Below are 18,661 nucleotides of genomic sequence, written 5' to 3'. Positions count from 1 at the left end.
ATCTTGAGTATCATTTTGTTGGACTACTCGGCCTTTCTTGAACGAGGCCCATTTCTTCTTAGTCTCCCCTCACATTTTTTTTTTTTTTTCAAAGCAGAAAACTCTTTGTTAAAAAAAGGAATTGACATGAATGGCTTTCTCTATCATGAAATTGTTTAACTTTGGGTATTTTTCTCATTTACAGCAAAAAATGATTCCTCGAATGGAAAAGATTGATGAGGAACTCATCACGAAAGCAACTGATGACACTTCAACAACGATGAAGGCAAGTAGTCGAGAAGAAAACTAAAAGTCTCACAACATTTTTGTGATATATAAATTCAATCCCAAGCCCTCTCCGAGTTCACTTCGGCCCTTTTTAAAGCGAGTCCAAGTGAGAGTGAATGCAGTGAAGTTGGACTTGAGCTCGGTTTAAAGATGAAGGTGGAGTGAACTAGGAAATGGCCTGAAGCGTTTCCGACTTTCCTTTAGCCTTGTTGTCAAAGTGAGCCCTGCTGTACGGTCAACTTGAATTCAGTCAGTTCAGACCGGGTTTCGTTATCAGAATTTTAGTCTTTCGATCACTTCACTTTTACAAAGAGGCTCAAGCAACGGATTCGGAAATGGGCTGTTCTGATAATGTTCAAGAGGCTGATCACAAAATAAAGGGGAGATTTCTTTGTGTATTCGTAGTGGCGAGCTATAGACGAGCACTTGTAAATTCAATTTCTGGTGAATTTTATGTCTGACTTATGAAGTGAATGTGCTATATAGCTGGTTTATTAGTATCAAGTTATTTCTAAATTACATTATTAGGGCCTGATCAGGTATTATTTGAACTTGTGCTTGTGTCAAGAGTCAGAACTCCTGGCTGCTTTAACTATCCAACTCACCAGGGGAGCTCCTAATGATTTATTTTTGTACAAAAAAATGACTAGTCGATCAAGAATTTAACGCATCGAGATCAATTTACTCGAGAAACAAAACAAGGCTGAGAGTCACCCGAAACTGGATGCATGTCAGCGACATAAGCGTTGCTGAGAGAATCAGTATTGGTTTTTGGAGCTTTAAAGGTCGTGACTCTTCAGTCAGGAAACTAATTTGGCATTCTTATTGAAAAAGGAAGGAGAAACTAGTTCATAAGTTGACTCTGAGTGGCTTTTAGCCGGCCCTTACTGAGAACAACCGTCCAAGCTTCAGTATAGTTGTCAAAGGCGTGGGTTTTTCCTTCGAAGACCAGACAAATGAAAGTAAGTTAATGAAGATTACGGAAAAATAAAATACAAGCAGGTCTAGATTTAGGATGTGGACGACGAATGTGAGTTGAAACTACACAACGAACCAAACAAAAGGCTACAAAACCTGAAAACCGTAAAACTGACAAGGTAAAAATGTTCACTACTTCAGGAGGCGATTACGAAATGACTGCCTCACCGCATTGTTGCCGCAAGTGATTAAGTCGAAAAACTGCTGAAAAGCGATCGATTTATTGCTGACTTCAGTGAAACTGCGAGTAGCGCGACATCTTTCAAAATGAGAAACCTTTTGAACCAAAATCCTGGCGTTTAATGACACTGAAATAAATGTCAATCATGCCAATAAAAAGATCAGTAAGGTTTGCATGTCGATTACAAATAACGCAACACTTAAATCATATAATGTTGATTTGAAAAACTTCGTCTTTTGCAAAGTACAAAACTGAAAAAAATCGCTATATGTGCGGTACTGGCAAACGAAAGAATTATGCGCAGTCCAATAACCACGAGTTATTTTCATAGCTTTTCAGTGAGGGTATTTAGCGCAAGCGTACAGAATGAGAGTGTTTTCTTGGATCAGTTTCAAAAGACAATCTCATTCCCAGAGGTGCGATCCTTTTGGTCAGCACCAAGGATACGAACCTCTGGTCGAATCCAAGTTCAGGCCATCACTGATCGGCTGGTAAAAACAATGAAGAAAGAGGACCGGAAGTGCCAGAGGGCGCGAAATACGGAAGTCAAACAACTTCAGAAAACCCGGCTACATCTAACTGCGTTTGATTTCCAAGCGGCAGCGTCTTAAGAATTAAAATTGACTTTGGCCGTGGAAGATTTCATTACCCAGGATACAACTTAACCCACAATTCAAATCCTAAAAATGATAATTAAATTTTTTTGCACTTCAAAATATTGTATTCAGTTGTTTACTCAGCATTCCACGAGAACTTGTGCCTCGTCTATAACTATCGCCTTGATGCGTTCCTTATAGGCTCTTGATTTCAACACGTTATTTAAAATGTTTTTGTTTTCTATAAGAACTTCTGGGTGAGCAAACAAAATTTGCAGAGGAACCTTTATAAACTCCTCCGTGATTGCTGAGGTTGAGCATCGGGCTTTTGGCCATCTGCTGTAACGGTGATCCTTGAAAACCCGAACATTCCAAGTGTCCTCTAAGCTTATTTATTTGATCTTGCATCAACGTACTTAAGGGTGACACCACAATAATTGACAAGAAATAGTCAAACACATGAGGTAAAAGGCGAAATATCAGTGATTTCCCATATCAAATAGGGAGTATACAGACGGTATCCTTTCGATGAAAGACAACACTTTTTAAAGCTTTATACTGTGCTTCTTTCATAGCAAACTCAGCTTTCTCTAACCTTTCTAGAGCGAAGTCCAACGCAAAATGACGTTTTTTTCATTTTGTCGACCATTTAAGTCGACCATTTGTCATCAAACTTCACGCAGGCGCAGACAAACCGGAACCAGGATTTGGTGCTTCCGGTTTTGGATTCTTCCAGAGCCTCCCGCACTCTTTCCGCTGGACAAGAGTAACATGGGCTCTGGGAGCGAGATTGTTTCAAAAGGCCGAAAACTACAGACTTCAAATCTGGATAAATTAAAAACCAAATCGTTTTTGTTACTTGGCAATGTTGTTTGGCATGCGTGGATTTGTTTTTCATATACTCAGGCTTTTTAGAGGCACAATAAATAATAGGTGAGAGAAAGTTAACAAACCAACAAAGATTTCTGCTCGTCGATTTTCGCTTCAGTGTGTTCCACTACCAAACTCCGAGGATTGAGTTACTGCGAAATACCAATACGAACAGTTCCATATGGAATCGGATAATTCAAGTAGACACTGTTTTAAAATAGAACATTTTAAGAGGTTAATATTTTGAAATACCTTTAGTTAATATCAGAAAAGCAACTGAAAAACCCGGGCCAGCGTTTCTGTTCAGTTGATTGCACTTCATCGGAAGTTACCCGGTAGCAGCTGTTTTGTAGACAAATCCGTAAAGGAGCAAGAAGCGATTAACAAATCATGTTATAAAATACGCTGTATCATTCTTCCGATGTCTATTTCTTTCAAATCTTGTTTATTTTACTGGTTAAGTAACATTCAATGTAGTTGTAATTACATGAATACATTTTAATTTGCCGAACTTCTGAGGACTTCCGTTGCAGTGTTCTTAAGAATGATGATATTGCGAAGCTATATTTTAAGTAAATGTTTACCGTTTCTAGTTTTAAATGCTGAACAATTTAGTGCTACTCTCCTAAGTCACATTGTAATTTGCACACAATATCAGTGTCAAAGTAAATATTAGAGTGCAGCAAATGGGTTTGATTATTTCTGGCCTTAATGACTTGAGTTTATCGTAGCTGTTACTGAAGGTGGGCACGCCTTAAATTAGTTCTCTTTAAAGAAAAAACAACATCAACTACACCTGCAAAAGGCCAAATGCAACATCTGCGCATCAATTGCATCATCTGTGCTGTTTTGTGTAATAACAGATATTCACAAGGTTCTAAATTGTTGCAACAAACGAGACCTGGCAATGAATGGTCGAAAAAACTTTCAGCAAAGGCTACGCTCCAACACAGAATGATCTATGAGTAACAAAACTGCTTTTAACGGGCGCTAAAATAATATTGGCACTTGTTCTCTGTCTGTCAGTTTTGTTGACAAGCATGCTATTAATTAGCGTCACGAGAGTTTAAGTTCAATTAGCGTCGGAAGATGTGAAAGTTAAACATCTTTTGATAAGTTCAGTTTATGTTGAGGTAATGCACTTTTTAATTAAGTTCTTTTATCAAATCCTTGCAACATTTTTTGCTTGTACGTTTAGAAACGATGGGGCTGATCTCGCCTGTGCATCTGACTTGTTACATTCGTTTGTTCTCCAGACAGCTTTAAAAGCTTTTTGGACGTACTGAAATCAAGGCGATAGAACCAATTTCAAAACATTGATAAAAGAGATAGGTGGAAAATTTGCTTTTAAGTCCGTGTGTTTAGTTTGGATAATTCTAAGAACACTTAAAGGCTCACTGATAAGATTTAATTAAGGAATTGTCTTTGCCTTTACATAGGAAAGCGCCACTGACACTTGTTTGTGCTTTGATGGCGCAAAAACGTCTTGTATAATTGCATCAGGCAGGGGCCGCGGAGAGGGAGGAGCTGGCCTCCCCCCCACCCCACTTTTTTCCCAATGGTGTTGTTTTCTTTTGAACCCCTTCCCCCTCCCCTCACACTTCCATTATCCATACGAGAAGCTAGCCCACCCCACCCTTCCCCCACTTTCAAACGTACTCTGTGGCCCCTGTCAGGTGATATTTGTGTCAACCTGAAAAAAGAGGATTTCTCTTAATACTGTGGTGCTTACGCTAGGCCTCATGCATAGAGCAGTGATAGGACCAAAAACCTACTAGATTGGTTATTGATAAGATCGATTGATCTTCGAAGTTTACAAGTTTGCCTTTACCAGTCGAATCGAATCTCATCAGTGATCGTTTTATTAAATTTGGTAAAAACCTGGGTTCCTGCACGTGCAAAAATTTAACGTACCTAAGCATCTACGATTAGGTAAAAAGTTGGTTTTAATGGTTGGTAACGGACAGAGATGCAGTAAGGCACTGAGAAAGTCACAAGGGCGATAACCGAGGTCGAGGTATTAAAAATTTGGTAAACTAGACGAAAACCACTGAATATGTGTATAGAGGCTTTGAAAAAGGGCAAAACCCGCGCAAATTAAACTCAATGATATCCAATACTTGACAGCGTCAACAAATCATTTCGCACCCATTGGCCATTCAAAGTATAGAAATTAAACGAGAAAGGAAAATTAGAGTACCCTGAACAAAACCAGTATGACAAAGCATGGTTACACCATTACTACCAAGTGAAGGGGCTATTCCTCGTTTGATAACTATGATTTTGGCAAAAAGGCATTTTTATGAGCTGGGAATTGACCTTTTGTATTTTCCTTGAAATGTGAAATGGCTTTTATACTCATTGTGAAACGTGATTTAGTTATCGTCATGAGCCTTGATGTCGAGAGTTCAATCCACAGTGAAGTGTAAGTTTGTTCGCCGGGCCCCGGGAAATCCGTCTCAAAAAATAAGAGACACAGACTTCGACGAAGAAACCGCGAGAGCCGACGTCGGAACATGTTCTCATGCCAACATGGCTTTTGTTCTCAAATAAGGTAAACGTTAGATGGAAATGAAAGAGTTTGTTTTATATGGTCTCAGTTATCCGATACAGCTTTCTCCCCGAGATAACTTTGCGCAGCGTTTATATGAGAATTGCGTGACCGAGACAAAGTTGACCCTACTTAATTCAACCTCGTTCCCCGGGTCTTTTCGACAAAGGAGGCAGAAAAGAGAGACCCTGGGAACGAAGGTTGTACTTAGTTATGCCTACAATGAAAGAGTGAAAAGACTGAAAAATACTTTTGAAAGTATAGTTGCGTTTTCCATCCAGAAATTGGACAGACACATTTTAACTGATCAGTGATATGTAGTTTGAAGAAAAAGCTGTTTCAATTGGCTGCGATGAGGATTTCGGCGAGAAAAGGCTATTCATTCGAAAGCAAGATATAGAGCGACTTTCATATGACCTTAAAAAAGTGGTCGCAATTTGTTACAGGGACCATTGTTTGGCAAGATTAAACAAACCTCCTTATTCCCGCCAAGGAGATTCCTAATATGGGCAGTAAACAGTTTGATTACCCAATCACATTACTGCATTTCAAATGACATCAAGGCGAAACTTTGACATGAGAGACTACGTTGTTTGCATCCGTGTTTGCTATGCCAATGAAAATTCGCGCTCGTTTGTTTTTGTTCGATAAGCCAAATAAATGTTTTGCATTTTTTGTCAGGAGCCCATCACCGATGGGCTCCTGACGTTTACATGAGGTGGGCGAGACATCTCTGGTGGGCGCTCCGCGAGTTATCTCGAAAAAATAAAACAACATGAGGACTTATAGAGCGACTTTCATATGACCTTGAAAAATAGACATAAAAACAGAACATAAACAAGAACAGGAGCCCAAGATGTCTCGCCCACCTCATGTAAACGTCTGATGGAACTTTTCAAAGAACTAAGTGGACTCGGGGAAAAGATTGTCTCGGGTACCCGAGACCATATAAACGGCACCTAGTTTCTGTGCAGTGTGATGAAAACAACATCTTACCACGATCATGATCCATTTAACTTCCGCATTCCGAAATACTAACTTTCGTGACGTGAGAAGGTGCGGCAATCCTTGATTTCTTCCAGGATATCTGAAACCGCGGAAATCGTCTAAAAAGCAAGTCACTCGCTGCAAAAACTATCTAATATAACTTGTTGGAGCAAGGATAATTATGACCACATGTTCTATTTTCTTCATAACGAAAATTAAGGGGACATGTTTAATTCCAGAGTTCGACCAAGATCACCTCCAGTCTATTTTTATCTTCGGTCACTTTTTTCTATGCGGCGGATCCACGGCAAACTTCGCTTATGTCCCGACAAGGCATAGGGCGATTCCCACAATGCTCCTCGAAGTTAGACTTTTCATAGGTCGTTCTTTGTTTTATTTACCGCCTCCTTCCCTCGCTTTAAATGAGTGCTTAGTCAACACAGCGAGTCGTATAGTGCAATTACAGTGTCCGAGACACATACCTTGCGCTCCGAGAAAAGAAAAGAATGAAAGCAAACTTAACGAAGAGTTATTTTTTCTAAGTCAACCTCTTTTTTTAGCGGCAAGTTTGGAGAGCAAGTGTTATTTCGTTTTGTGGCCGGAAACACATGTGGCCGCAAATCACGGCTTCTTTGGAAAACTGCTCCTCCCAATGAAATTGACTCCAAATTCCTCTTGAGACATTTGCTCGACTCTGGTAAACTTGCAATTAAGTCCTGAAAATCGGTCTCTTGTGGATGTAAAGTATAACGCAAGTAGAACCGGAATCTTTCAGGAAATCCGTGCAGAGATGTATTGAAAGACGTGTGCGGTTTATCAGAAAACAACGATAAATGGACAATTGACGCACGCAATAAGTAGAAAAGTGTTCAAATTTTCATCGAATTCTGTGAGTTTAAAGTGGAGTCCACTCACTATAACTCAAACATTTCTACTAACTGTGGAATCAACTACCGTAACTCAGCTGGCGAAATAGTAAGCATGTTTTCAAGAGATTCATTTTCCCTTCTGACTGGGTAATTACTCGCTTGCGTGAGTTGGGTACTGAAACCTCCCCGAAAGAGAAAATTACAATAAAGATTTCCATTGTCGGAAAAATTACACACTAAACATGTAAAGCCTTATGCAATTGTTGAAATTACTCGGTAATAAAGTTTTCGTCAACTTTTGTAATTTGCGTTTTTCTCGTTCCATTAATTCGGCTGACGATGAAATACATGCTAATGTAAAGTGGGCAAATTCCATGTGTTTCCGTGTTGGTGCCGACACTAATTGAAAGTAAGTAAATGTAATCTATTTGAGCCAAAAGCATAAAGTTTTAGTGTAACAGACCAAACTCTGATAGTAAGTGAATATTGCCAGGTCTAATATAATATTTGCCAGATGTCCTGCAGGCCAGAGATGGTTCGCATGAAAAAATTGAAAACAAAAAGATGTCCACATAAAATCTCAAAAACTGGAAAACTGAAAAATGCTATGGATGATGCAGACAAAAATTGGTATTTCGTGCTACGGAAACTTGTTGAAAAAGAACGAAGTGTCTTATATGACGTACAAATCAATGACATTTGCGAGAGGAGACAATCGCTTTAACAATTTGCTAATTTAATAAATAAACACTCGGTTCGGTTTCTTGTTAGTGGGCTATTAATCAATGTCGAGACCAATCGTCTGACAGGTAAGTTAACACAAACAGTGTCAGTGATACAAAAGTTCAGTATGGGAATATATACTTTAAAATATATACTTCAAAGCACGCGTTTTATTGATGTATATAATTCGAAAACATTATAAACTTTTTCGTTTCTCGAATTAAATCACTTGATTGTTTTTGTTTTTGTTTTTTTTTTCACTTACATCAAAACGAATACAATGGAGATCTTGGAAGGTGTGAATAAAAGTGCCTTAATGATTGTCCATCTATTTACGAGTAAACAGCAAGCCGAATCTCTCTCACATTAAGAAACAAGTTACGATAAATCAAAGACCGTTAAAAGAGTCAAATAAATATTATTTATGTGGGCAAATAAGGCGTAAAGGGAGTGTCTATAATTCTTACAAATGCTTAATTTTACTTGCTACTACCTGATCTGAAAGTTGTTATTCGTTGAGATTTACAGCAATGAATAAACGTCTTCTTCTTCTTCCACGCTTCTCCGATTTGTAAATACCTCGAGGTCCCGACGTCCCTCGTTTTCTATCGCGAGGAGTGGCTTGTGAGCATCTAGAAATTGTCCAATCCATGATGGAAGTTCAACAATCAAAAAATCCTTCATTGGACAAGACTATCACTGACATGCAGTGTCTATGTCTAATCTCACTCATTCCGTCTGTAGACGGTTGTCTTTAATTTTTAGCCTAATTTTAAATTTTGTTCATGGTTAGAGTCTTGAGCACGCAAAATGCTTGCTTCCGCCCAGAAAGCCGAGAACACTTGGCAGGCTATTAATCATGGGTCAATGGTTAGTGCCACATAAGCTGAGCGTTACAGGCGCCAAAGGGGCACCACTCTTCTTGGTGCGATAAAAGATCCCGTTTCTGCTATGTGCTGAAATTGAAGAGCACTTAGCGGCACGCTGCCCTAGGGCGTTCTTTTCCGCCTGGGCGAGTCTTTTAAGAAAGGCTGACGTAGATTTCTAGCTCAATCGCGCGGGAGATTCATTGCAAGTTATCAGAATATTTGTTCGCGCTTCTTGAGGTTTCGTCTGAGAATCATATCACAAAACGTTTAACTGAAATACCATCATGAAACGGGGCCCGAAAAACGAACACGGGATATCCCGTACAACGCAACTGGTGCGTACCGGCATTCAGTGCACGCAACGCTATGTTGCCTTTAAGGCCGATTATCGTTGAATAATTTATATTTATAACTAGATCAGCATGTTTCATTTTGAATCTCACTTGAGGTACTCAACAAAAGCACAACGTAAAAAAGCTAAGGTCATGAACTCAGAGCCGCATCTTTACCATGATTGGTCGAAAGTGGTCACGTGAAATTCTGTTAGTCTCCCTACGGCAGTCGATTTGTCATAATTCATGTAAGGGTTAAGATGTCAGGGCCAAATAAATCATATTCGACAAACATGGCTCATCCAGCTTTTTATTCGAACTCTGCAGAGATTTATGCACAGCAATACACTTCGCAGCTGTCCTCGACATGTGAGCGTCAAATCAGTTTGACAGGGAATTATTTTCCCTTTTTCGACGTTTCAACCCGAAGACTGACACACCAAAATCTCAGTGCTCCGCAAGCGCGACAAACTCTTAACAATACAGATTCAAGACCGGCTGCTACGACTCATCACACAACGCCGATTCCAGATTATCTTCTCCAGCCCATCTATCCATGGATGAAATCAAAGAAAGGCGGAAAAGCAGCGTTTGGATTTGGTATGTCACCTTTTTGATAACCCTCCTCATGGTGGGACAGCAATTTTCCGTAACTACTTAGCGTGCTACGGCATCTCAAACCTTTGCTCGTTGAAAGTCATCTGGAAGCTAATCCCCCTTTTCACTTAGTTCCTCCTCAAACTCTCAGTGGTTTAGGTTGCAAACATGAGTGACATTTTCGAGAATATTTTTAATTTGGTTTGGTTTGCCTGTTATCCCTTTGTATCTTTGTCTGTCAAAAGGGCGGAGGGTTAAACGAGTGGCTTGTCTTCTGCAATGATTAATGGAATAGGACTCTTAAATAACGCATAGTTTGGCAAGTGAAGCGATACTCGGTCAACAAAAGATCATGTTTTTTGTACTATAGGAAGTTTGGTGCGGTTTAGAGATTTTGAAAGCATCTCACTAACATAAGTTGCTCAATGAAACGTTTCCCAATGATGAGAAAGATTTTAATGCTTTGGGAAAAGTGTATCAATAAGAGACGAACCTTGTTACCCAAAGTCCATCATGAGATTTGAAGCAAGTGAAGTGTAATCCCCTAACCACGAAAACTAAGATCCAAGTTGAACTTTTGCCCATTTCTGTCAAGTAGCGGCGTGGATAACAAGTCACAAAGTAAGAGCTAACTACTGTATGTAATTGCTATTTCTCAAATCAGTTCGTCTCGCTGCTACCATTGTTCTTATCCAAATGTAGTTCTAACACGTTTTCCTAAGCACAGACGCTCATAGAAAGAAATGGAAGCGTTGTCCTCTAGTATGACATTCAATTTTCTTTTACATACAAACAGGGCAGAGGCAAGGGAAACGCCATAGAACAAGTTACACGAACAAACAGCTTTTAGAGCTGGAGAAAGAGTTTCACTTTAACAAGTACCTATGCAGTTCGAGAAGAAATGAGATCGCCAAGACACTTGGTCTTTCGGAACGACAAGTTAAGATTTGGTTTCAAAACCGCCGCATGAAATGGAAGAAAGACGAAAAAATGAACGATTCATTGGGAGAAGGCAAGGAACAGTTTGGTGACGTGCAAGAATCGCACGATCATGACCCACACCACGTGGGTTGCTCTTCTCCGCTCTGCCATTCTCCACCAGTTCCGCAACAACCTTCGCGCTAAACGAAAAACCTTTACTTGCAGTGCTCGTTGCGGAATTATTTAAACAGCCTCAAGGACTCGCGGTCTAAATGCTAAGGGTTTGACCAAACTTTCCAAGGACATTGCGGTATGTCAGTAAATTGTCATGTACAGTGATGTACACAGTGAAAGCGTTATTTAATCGAAGGAACTCTTGTTAGAGCAGATAACTGCCTTTCCGCTCTTTCTCGCGATTCTAATCCGCTGTTAATCCTTCTAAAAAAGCCAATCGACACCAAATTTCCTTTTCTTCGTTGAAGGTGTGAAATTTGTTACGATCTGCTCTTGTGCCCAGCTAGAGTTCCAAATTAGAACGTTATTTATTGAACATAGTTTTTGTTCTTATATGTACCTATATTCCATCGTCTCGTGTTAATAAACCCTTGCACAAGAGTCATGTCAAATTGAAGTTTTATTGTAATTATAGCAAATCACCCCATAGGTCTCCTTTATGGTTATAGTTTAGGAAGAAGATTACACCTTTACTCGAGTATCTTGTTGGTGGCGTTTCAATACACCACTCCCTCCCCTTACAAGTCTTCTTAAGCTTTAAGAAATGAATGACCACTTTCAATGTAAAACAAGATATGTTTCGATCATTCAACGATCGTCATCAGTTGTGATGGGCGAATACAGTTGTGATTTGAACTGTATTCTTGTTACGTTGGAATGGGAAACATACTACTTCGTTCATAAATAAAGAAACATTAAATTTTTGCTTTACCTATTCTATTTCATCTATACCCAAAGCGTAATCAAGCGAAGGTATTTATGCTTCTATTTGTAACAATCTGTATGCAAGAAGCAGTGTCTGATATCCTTTTTTTATTGCATACGTGTCTTAAATCTTCACTTGATTAGCACGTAGGTCTCTATCTCCAGCTAAAACTAAAATTAAATTAAGTGCGGAAAAGAATTATTCGATGTCCGTAATCTTCAGTGAGAACGAACGCCAAAATCACTCCCGCCGTAAAATGCCACTTCATGCATCCTCCTTTCCTCCAAAGACGATTAGTTGTAAGTAAGATTTTATTCAGTAAATTATGACCTCTTTAAATGTTACAGAAATTTCTACCAGGGAAGACGCAAGGAGCAAACTCTGAAACGGCGATTCGATGGCGGGTCTAATTTTGCTTTGTCGATGACACTTGCTTTTGCGGCCATATCCGCCAATCCCTGAAACGCTATTTCCTCATAGATTTTACAATAAATCATCCAAATGAAATTCTTTATTTGTTGGACTGGATACTTTTAAGGTAAAAAAAGACGCTTGTCTGGAACGTGACACTGCTAATAAATCACTCAAATCAAAAGGCAGCCATCTTGTCTAGTTCCAAAAAAGAAAGAGTCATTGGATTCTTGAAGTAAACACGTTCTAAGGCGTGCTCCTTTTCGCCGATGTTCAGAAAATAATAAGAAACATTAAAGGGTCTTTAATTACCAGCTTGTAAACTTCAAGAAGGAAAACCAAGTTACTAAGACAGTATTTGTAATTTCTTACATAACCAGTTACCACAAAAATATGAAACTACTAAACGTCCCCTCGCATGTAATGGAGCTATTTGCACAGTTAAGTCTCAGTTAAAGATACATGGATGTTTGTTTAGAGGGGCCCAATCTAGCTAAAATACTTGATTTGCCGCAAATTCTGTAATGACCGTATTTCTTAAATGCTCAGGATGATTCTATTTTTTTGTAAACAGGTCGTAAATCATTGTTGCTGTCAAGGTTTCATCAAACTTCGTTTTTTACTGCGCAATGCTAACCTTTGTGATAATATTATGATACTTTACGTACTTCTAACTACTGTTAAGCAACTTGAAATAGTTGACGACAAATTCAAGGATTTGATCTTGGTGAATAAGCTGTCGGGTTGTCCGAAACATATTTTCCCAAAAGATCTGAAAGTGTCGATTCTCTAGTTTCAAAACAACGTCGGACCTAAATATCCCACGGTTTTGCTTACTTTGTCAAGCAATATTATCCTCAAGGAAAAATGTTCTCACACTTTTGTTTATGACCAAATCATTGTTTTTCTTTGTGTAAGAAGGAACTTGAAGTAGAGTATTAAACGTGTTTAAGCTGAAAGGAATATTCGATTCCGAGGTCAAAGGGTGGAAGCAAATGATAGTGAATATTGTTGTGAGAGTAAATCTGTTCAGTAGGATTCGCCACGAAATTATCGTTTCTTCTAATAAGATTCCATTGTAGAGAAAAATGCAAAAGCTAAACATCTGAAATGCAGTTTTAAAAAAGCAGATCAAGTAAGTTCACGTATTTGTCTTTCCGAGAGATCAGCGTTCCAATTCTTTTTTGAAGTCGAAGGTTTGATGTCGTAGCTCCTCAGTGTTAAGCAACCGTTCTACAATTGTAGCTCCGAGACTGAATTGCTAACCGCAATTATACTTATAGATCAGTTATCGAATGCTTAAAGTTTCTGGAGCGTGCTTCAGTTTTACAGAACATAGGAGGATGGTTTTATTTATCCACTCAGTCACATGAAGTCTGCATGACTGTGTTGGACGATGGGTTGATTACGAATTCAGTCCATGACTTGGGATGCGAAGGAGACCATCGACTCTGAATTAGACTCACTGTATCTGCCTTTTACTTAACAGTCCTAAAGCTACTATGTCGTATACCGAGCAAAACAGGGATGCACTGCACTTACAAACTTTGCTCAGAAAAGCAGGAAAACACTAAAAACCTTTAACCCTTAAAAACCTGCCTCCACAAATTCAAACCTAGGTTAAATCCGGAAAAAAAACTAGTTGGGGCTGAATTGGTGACACAATGAATCAAAATTTACTCAGTATCATGAACTTGACTTTTCATAATTTGAACATACACCTGCACGTGGTTCCCGACCATGTTTTCAAGTCAAAATAACGATTTGCTCTGCTCTCAAGGTTTCCCTCGGCAATTGAACAGAAACTCAAACAAAGTTTACTAAAGCATAGGTGCCATTTTTGTGGTTACAAAGATGTGTATTTCTAGACGTAAACAATGTAGAGGACTTGATCAAGAAGCGCACCATAGCATTCTGTTCGACGAGATAAGCCAGACAGTAGTTAAACGAACCTCATCATAAAAGAAAACCGAGGAATTCATAAATCACTCTAGCGACAGTTAATCAAAAAACTAATGGAATTGTATTTATCGCGGCTTAAATTTGGCGACCCCTTTGACAGGCGAGAGCTTTCCTGTTAGGAGATGAACGCAAAGTCTCTGACGGTTTTTAAAAAGCCCTTTTTTGCCCATCTGATGGAAGTAGAATAAGTATGTTGTAATTGCTTTGGTGAACAGTAATAATTCGGTGAATGAAGCTGACCTGTTAGCTTTCCGTTGAACTTTAAGATCACGGCAGCGAGAACACTTACATAACGAGTACATTAGAAGAAGAACACGCGGTTTGTATTTTAATTTAGTTCAACAAATTTCGTGACAGCTGAAAATTTGGTCGCGTAAGATTTGGTGTATGGAACAGAATTGGCACATCGCTCGAAGTTCATAGACGATATCTTAACATACTATTTGTAAGCCTCTGAGGATACTGTTGTTGCTGGGCGCCATTTCACCCCATCAGTAACAAAGTGTTGATGAGTAAAACCTTACCAACCGTGCATGGGCTGACACCTATTTTTCTTCTATGTCAGACGAAGTCACATTTGTCGCCTCCATAAAATGTGTAAATTTTACCAGCAGGCGCCAATTGCATTTGTAGGTTGTTCAGTTGGTTTTGTTAAACACGGACTAAGATCTTTCTAAATCCAATGCTCGAATTTTTTTTTTGCAAATGTGGCTACCTGTGATAATATGCTGTTTTACGCTCGAAAAGAGCAGCTTGCTTCTAAACTTACAAACATTTTTTTATTTCCAAACATTTGGTTGATACAGAGTGTTGGTATGTTGGTTTCTCCTTCCGACAGACCGCACTGATAAGTGGAGTACTAATGATGCTTCAAACAGGATTTTCCACGCTTATCTCTTATTTCCTGTGCATTATTTTGATATTTTGAGAACGCAATCAATCGATAGAAAAATCTAACTCATTGCGGCAAGGACACAAACTGATGGAAAGCCACGTCTTGATGAGAGCAAAGAAACTACATTTCCTGCTGTACTACTGATGCCACTCTTAAAATGCAATCAAAGAGACTTACCAAGAACAAATAGCTAAAGACTTCAAAGAAAAAAAGGTTTTCTCTTGAGTTATCTTTTAAGTCTACTTTTTGCTGACCAACGAAAAGCCGGAAAATACCGTAACCTCTGTATACACATGACGGAAATATTTTGGCTCCTTGTTGTCTCGAGTTCTTCAGATTAATCTAATAAATACCTAATTAATTACACTCCTTCATTGAGGTGTCAATGTAGGTCACGTGGTGACATACACACGACCCCTTTCGACCCAAATAAGGAGATAACGCGTAACTATTCTGGTAACCACGGAGACATTTGCGCTGAAATTCGGTAAGCCTTGTGTGGTGCGTCAAAAATCTAAGATTTCAAAACAATTCACTGTCACTAAGGACCACAAAGCGGATATTATAAAATGAAATGAGCAGTTTTTCAAAAGACTTTGCCAAGCTGAGGACCAAAGAAAAACATGGCCGATTTTGAAGACACACTTCCATGAACCAATACACCAGGAAATATAATATGACGTAATAGTATCAACAGTAGTATGCACAAAGATTAAACGGAAAAGAAGATGGGATGCTGACTTGATTTGTAAAGAATTTCGACTCCTTTGTTTTTTTATTAACCTCGACACACTTTCGGAACTCTCTTAAAATGCCTTTAATCATTTAAGGTTCGGACATGGTCGGCGGAAATTGCACATTTTGTGAATGCTTCTGACAATCTGACAGCTTAAATGGTAAACTGGGTTTGCAAGAAGAATTACGCCATTCAATCAAATAGACCTGATTAAACTTGTATGTGGTAACTAAAAACTGAATCACAAAGTATAGTGTTTTTTTTTTTTTTTTCAGGAATACGATCCAGTTTGGTCAAGAGCAAAAAATATGTATATCTTCCAGAATGGATTAAATTGATTAAGTAGAAAACTTAATTTGCGATGAAGGCGTAGGTGATGCGTAACAAACTAATAAATCAGATGTGTTCTGGGTTTACTTTTTGGAGTAGTTTTGATGGTGGACTGGATTCTGCTGACCTGACTTTACTATCCATATTTTTTTAGTTCAGTTGACTAATGCCAGTCTTACTTTAACACCCTGAATGTAGTTCCTGCGTCTTAGTTGAATTCATTCATGCACTCAAAAATCGTCAGTCACTTCACAGACACTCAAAATAATGAAGAATCCGGCATTGAAACTTTCGTGCAGTGACGGATCCAGACAGTTCTTTGAACGTATGTTGAATTTTCCGGTTCCGCAAAGAATGAAGTTAAAAACACACCTGCAACGAAAGAGGGAGAAAGTTCGATCGCTCAGTGCAAAAAACAGAGTGATTATGAGTAACTTTTTATTAATTCTGAATTGTTTATCTAAAACAAATCATTTCGCATGATGCAAAGCGTTTTAAAAGGAAAGCTTAGATTTAGATTGTTCGGTTATTGATTAACAGTAGAACTTGCCAAAGGAAATCCACAACTGACGACCGTCGTCATTTCAGGTAGAGATAAAAAAAAATCCAGTATGAACGATACATTACGGGTGGCCTGCCCACGATTTCTTATGATTGAATACGAGATACCTTAACGACTTACTATTATGCGAAAGGTCGTTGCAGTTAATTGATCAACTCAACTGAGCAGCCCTTTTTTCTAGTCTTCAAAAGTCAGGGCCAATACTTGAGAATCACAGAAGGAGTCTTAAGAAAACTGATATTCCCTTTCGAAATATTATGACCTTTCGGTATATACATATATATAGTTAGAGAAACGGTTCTGTTTCAGGTAAGTTTTATAATTAGGGTTAGCTCACCTCTTGTTAATAGTATCAGTGAAAATCGAGGGTAATCAGTGTAAACACATAGGTCCGCACAAATCAAAGTGAACCGTCTTTAAATCGTCGCATTCATGATTTCCAGCCGGCCTTACAAAAGGTGGATTAAACCTGAAAGATAGACGTATGGTTTGAGTTATGCACAAGACATTGTTTGGAGCTGTTTTCGTTGATAGATCTGATAACTATCATGATTGTGAACATCTGACCAACGAGTGTATGATCGTCTGTTGTTGCATGGGGCAAGCACGCATGTTTATAAGAGTAGACATGCTCGCAAACCAAGGACAGGAAATTGTAATTTGATTAAAGTGTTGTGGAAACTCTCAAGACCCACAAGATCCGCAATAAAATAATTTTGAGTAAATTTATTGTTTCTTAGTGGTAGCTCGGGTCACTGCCTGAGTATGCAGTTTTGAATGCATGAGAATGCTTGGCAAAAAGTTCATCCTTGCTTCTCAAAGCTGCTCTAAAGTATTTTTAGTTCAGCTGTGAGACTTACTAGGAGGAATTCTTGGCTTAGAGGCGAAACTGAGGGACACTTCCTAAATGGGATACAAACTATGGCCGAACCAAAATCAACCTTCGAAAATCTCATTTGGATACTCGAAATTTGGAACGTTTGGCTTGTTGAATTTATCGTAAATGGAAAGTTTATTTTATACTTAAATGAGTTTACACTTTAACTGCGCCCATACAACGACTTAAATAAATCATAAGTCTTGTTGGCAATATATGGTGATTGAGAATAAAATCATCTTCAAGATCTAAATATGGCCAAGAGAAACAATGATTTTTAGTGTTGCGGGTGTGCCAATAGTTTCCAGAGAGCTTTGAAAACCAAGGTATGCAATGTCTTAGGCGGCACACCCATTTTCACCTTTGTTATTTTAGAAGCACACAAGAGTCTTGCGGTCGATAAATTTGTTAGAAAAGGTTGTCCCTCTATCAAACACGGCTCAAGGTACATACGAAATGCAGATATGTGAGTATTCAAGACTTCTGTATCGGCAACTAAGCTGGAATGTGCTCACTCAAGTGTTTCTGGCAGTCTATCCGTCCGTTATCCTGATGTTGAACTAACTCGCAGGGAACAATCAATGATTCACGACGACCTTGAAAAAACTTAGTTGCCCCTGGGTTGAATTAACTGATTTTAATGTGAAGGGTCGAGAATATTCGATCTGTTTGAACTTCAAATGTTGTCGGTTTGAAGACATGTTTACTTGATCAAGTATCAAAAGGTAACTCTTTTAGCATTATAAACTAACTCATATGTACGTACCGTTATCGTGACCAGTGATGGGCGCTTCTGATGCATTAAGTACTTTTTATAGTTTAACTGTTTAAAGACAACCTATATCTTTGAGGAGACGGACTGGAAACATATAAAAACGCATCCATATCGTGGCCTCATCCTGCTTGCCGTGATCAAGAGTTCCTATGATCAATGCAAGGCCGATTCAAGTGATAAGAGCCGTTGACACTAATTGAATATCGAGACAGTATTTCCTGACAAAGCGCCCGATAAGAGCTTGAAACCATAATAGGGAGATAAAGGTCAAACGTAGTTTAGACACAAGCAAGAATCCAGCCGATCAATTCCCAACCAAAACACGAAATTTCTCCACTACTTTATACACCTTTACTGAATGTACGCCTTAACTCAAGTACCCGGCTCTTGGAATGAAAAGTGAGATTGTTGTTTTAGCTGGTGTTAACAATG

At 38.8% G+C, this 18,661-nt stretch overlaps 2 protein-coding genes and 1 long non-coding RNA gene across 5 annotated transcripts in view; 2 read left to right on the top strand and 1 right to left on the bottom strand.

The window, feature by feature from the left end:
• Nucleotides 1-18,661, top strand: part of LOC138012540 (homeobox even-skipped homolog protein 2-like) — a 55,430-nt gene that overhangs the window by 5,940 nt on the left and 30,829 nt on the right. For 2 of the 3 annotated variants that reach the window (XM_068859341.1, XM_068859342.1), the window contains exon 3: nucleotides 185-265. The gene's annotated coding sequence lies outside the window, so the exon portion shown is untranslated. Of the gene's footprint in view, nucleotides 1-184; nucleotides 266-17,830; nucleotides 18,180-18,661 lie in introns of those variants that run through there. The other variant, XM_068859343.1, reaches the window with a different exon arrangement.
• Nucleotides 8,833-11,356, top strand: LOC137968900 (homeobox protein Hox-B4-like). The gene is made up of 3 exons (XM_068815369.1): nucleotides 8,833-8,892; nucleotides 9,439-9,823; nucleotides 10,617-11,356. The coding sequence occupies exons 1-3, from the start codon at nucleotides 8,833-8,835 to the stop codon at nucleotides 10,943-10,945; spliced, it is 774 nt and encodes a 257-aa protein (XP_068671470.1). The 3' UTR covers nucleotides 10,946-11,356.
• On the bottom strand, nucleotides 11,358-18,385 carry LOC138012541 (uncharacterized). The gene is made up of 3 exons (XR_011125053.1): nucleotides 18,221-18,385; nucleotides 16,915-17,046; nucleotides 11,358-16,387 (listed from the first exon to the last, which is right to left on the bottom strand). It is a non-coding gene; the product is annotated as an uncharacterized lncRNA (long non-coding RNA).

This window comes from Montipora foliosa, chromosome 8 (genome assembly GCF_036669935.1).
Source record: "Montipora foliosa isolate CH-2021 chromosome 8, ASM3666993v2, whole genome shotgun sequence".
NCBI lineage: Eukaryota > Metazoa > Cnidaria > Anthozoa > Scleractinia > Acroporidae > Montipora > Montipora foliosa.
Note: the sequence above shows the minus strand (reverse complement) of the source record. Positions and strands in the feature narration are given on the sequence as shown.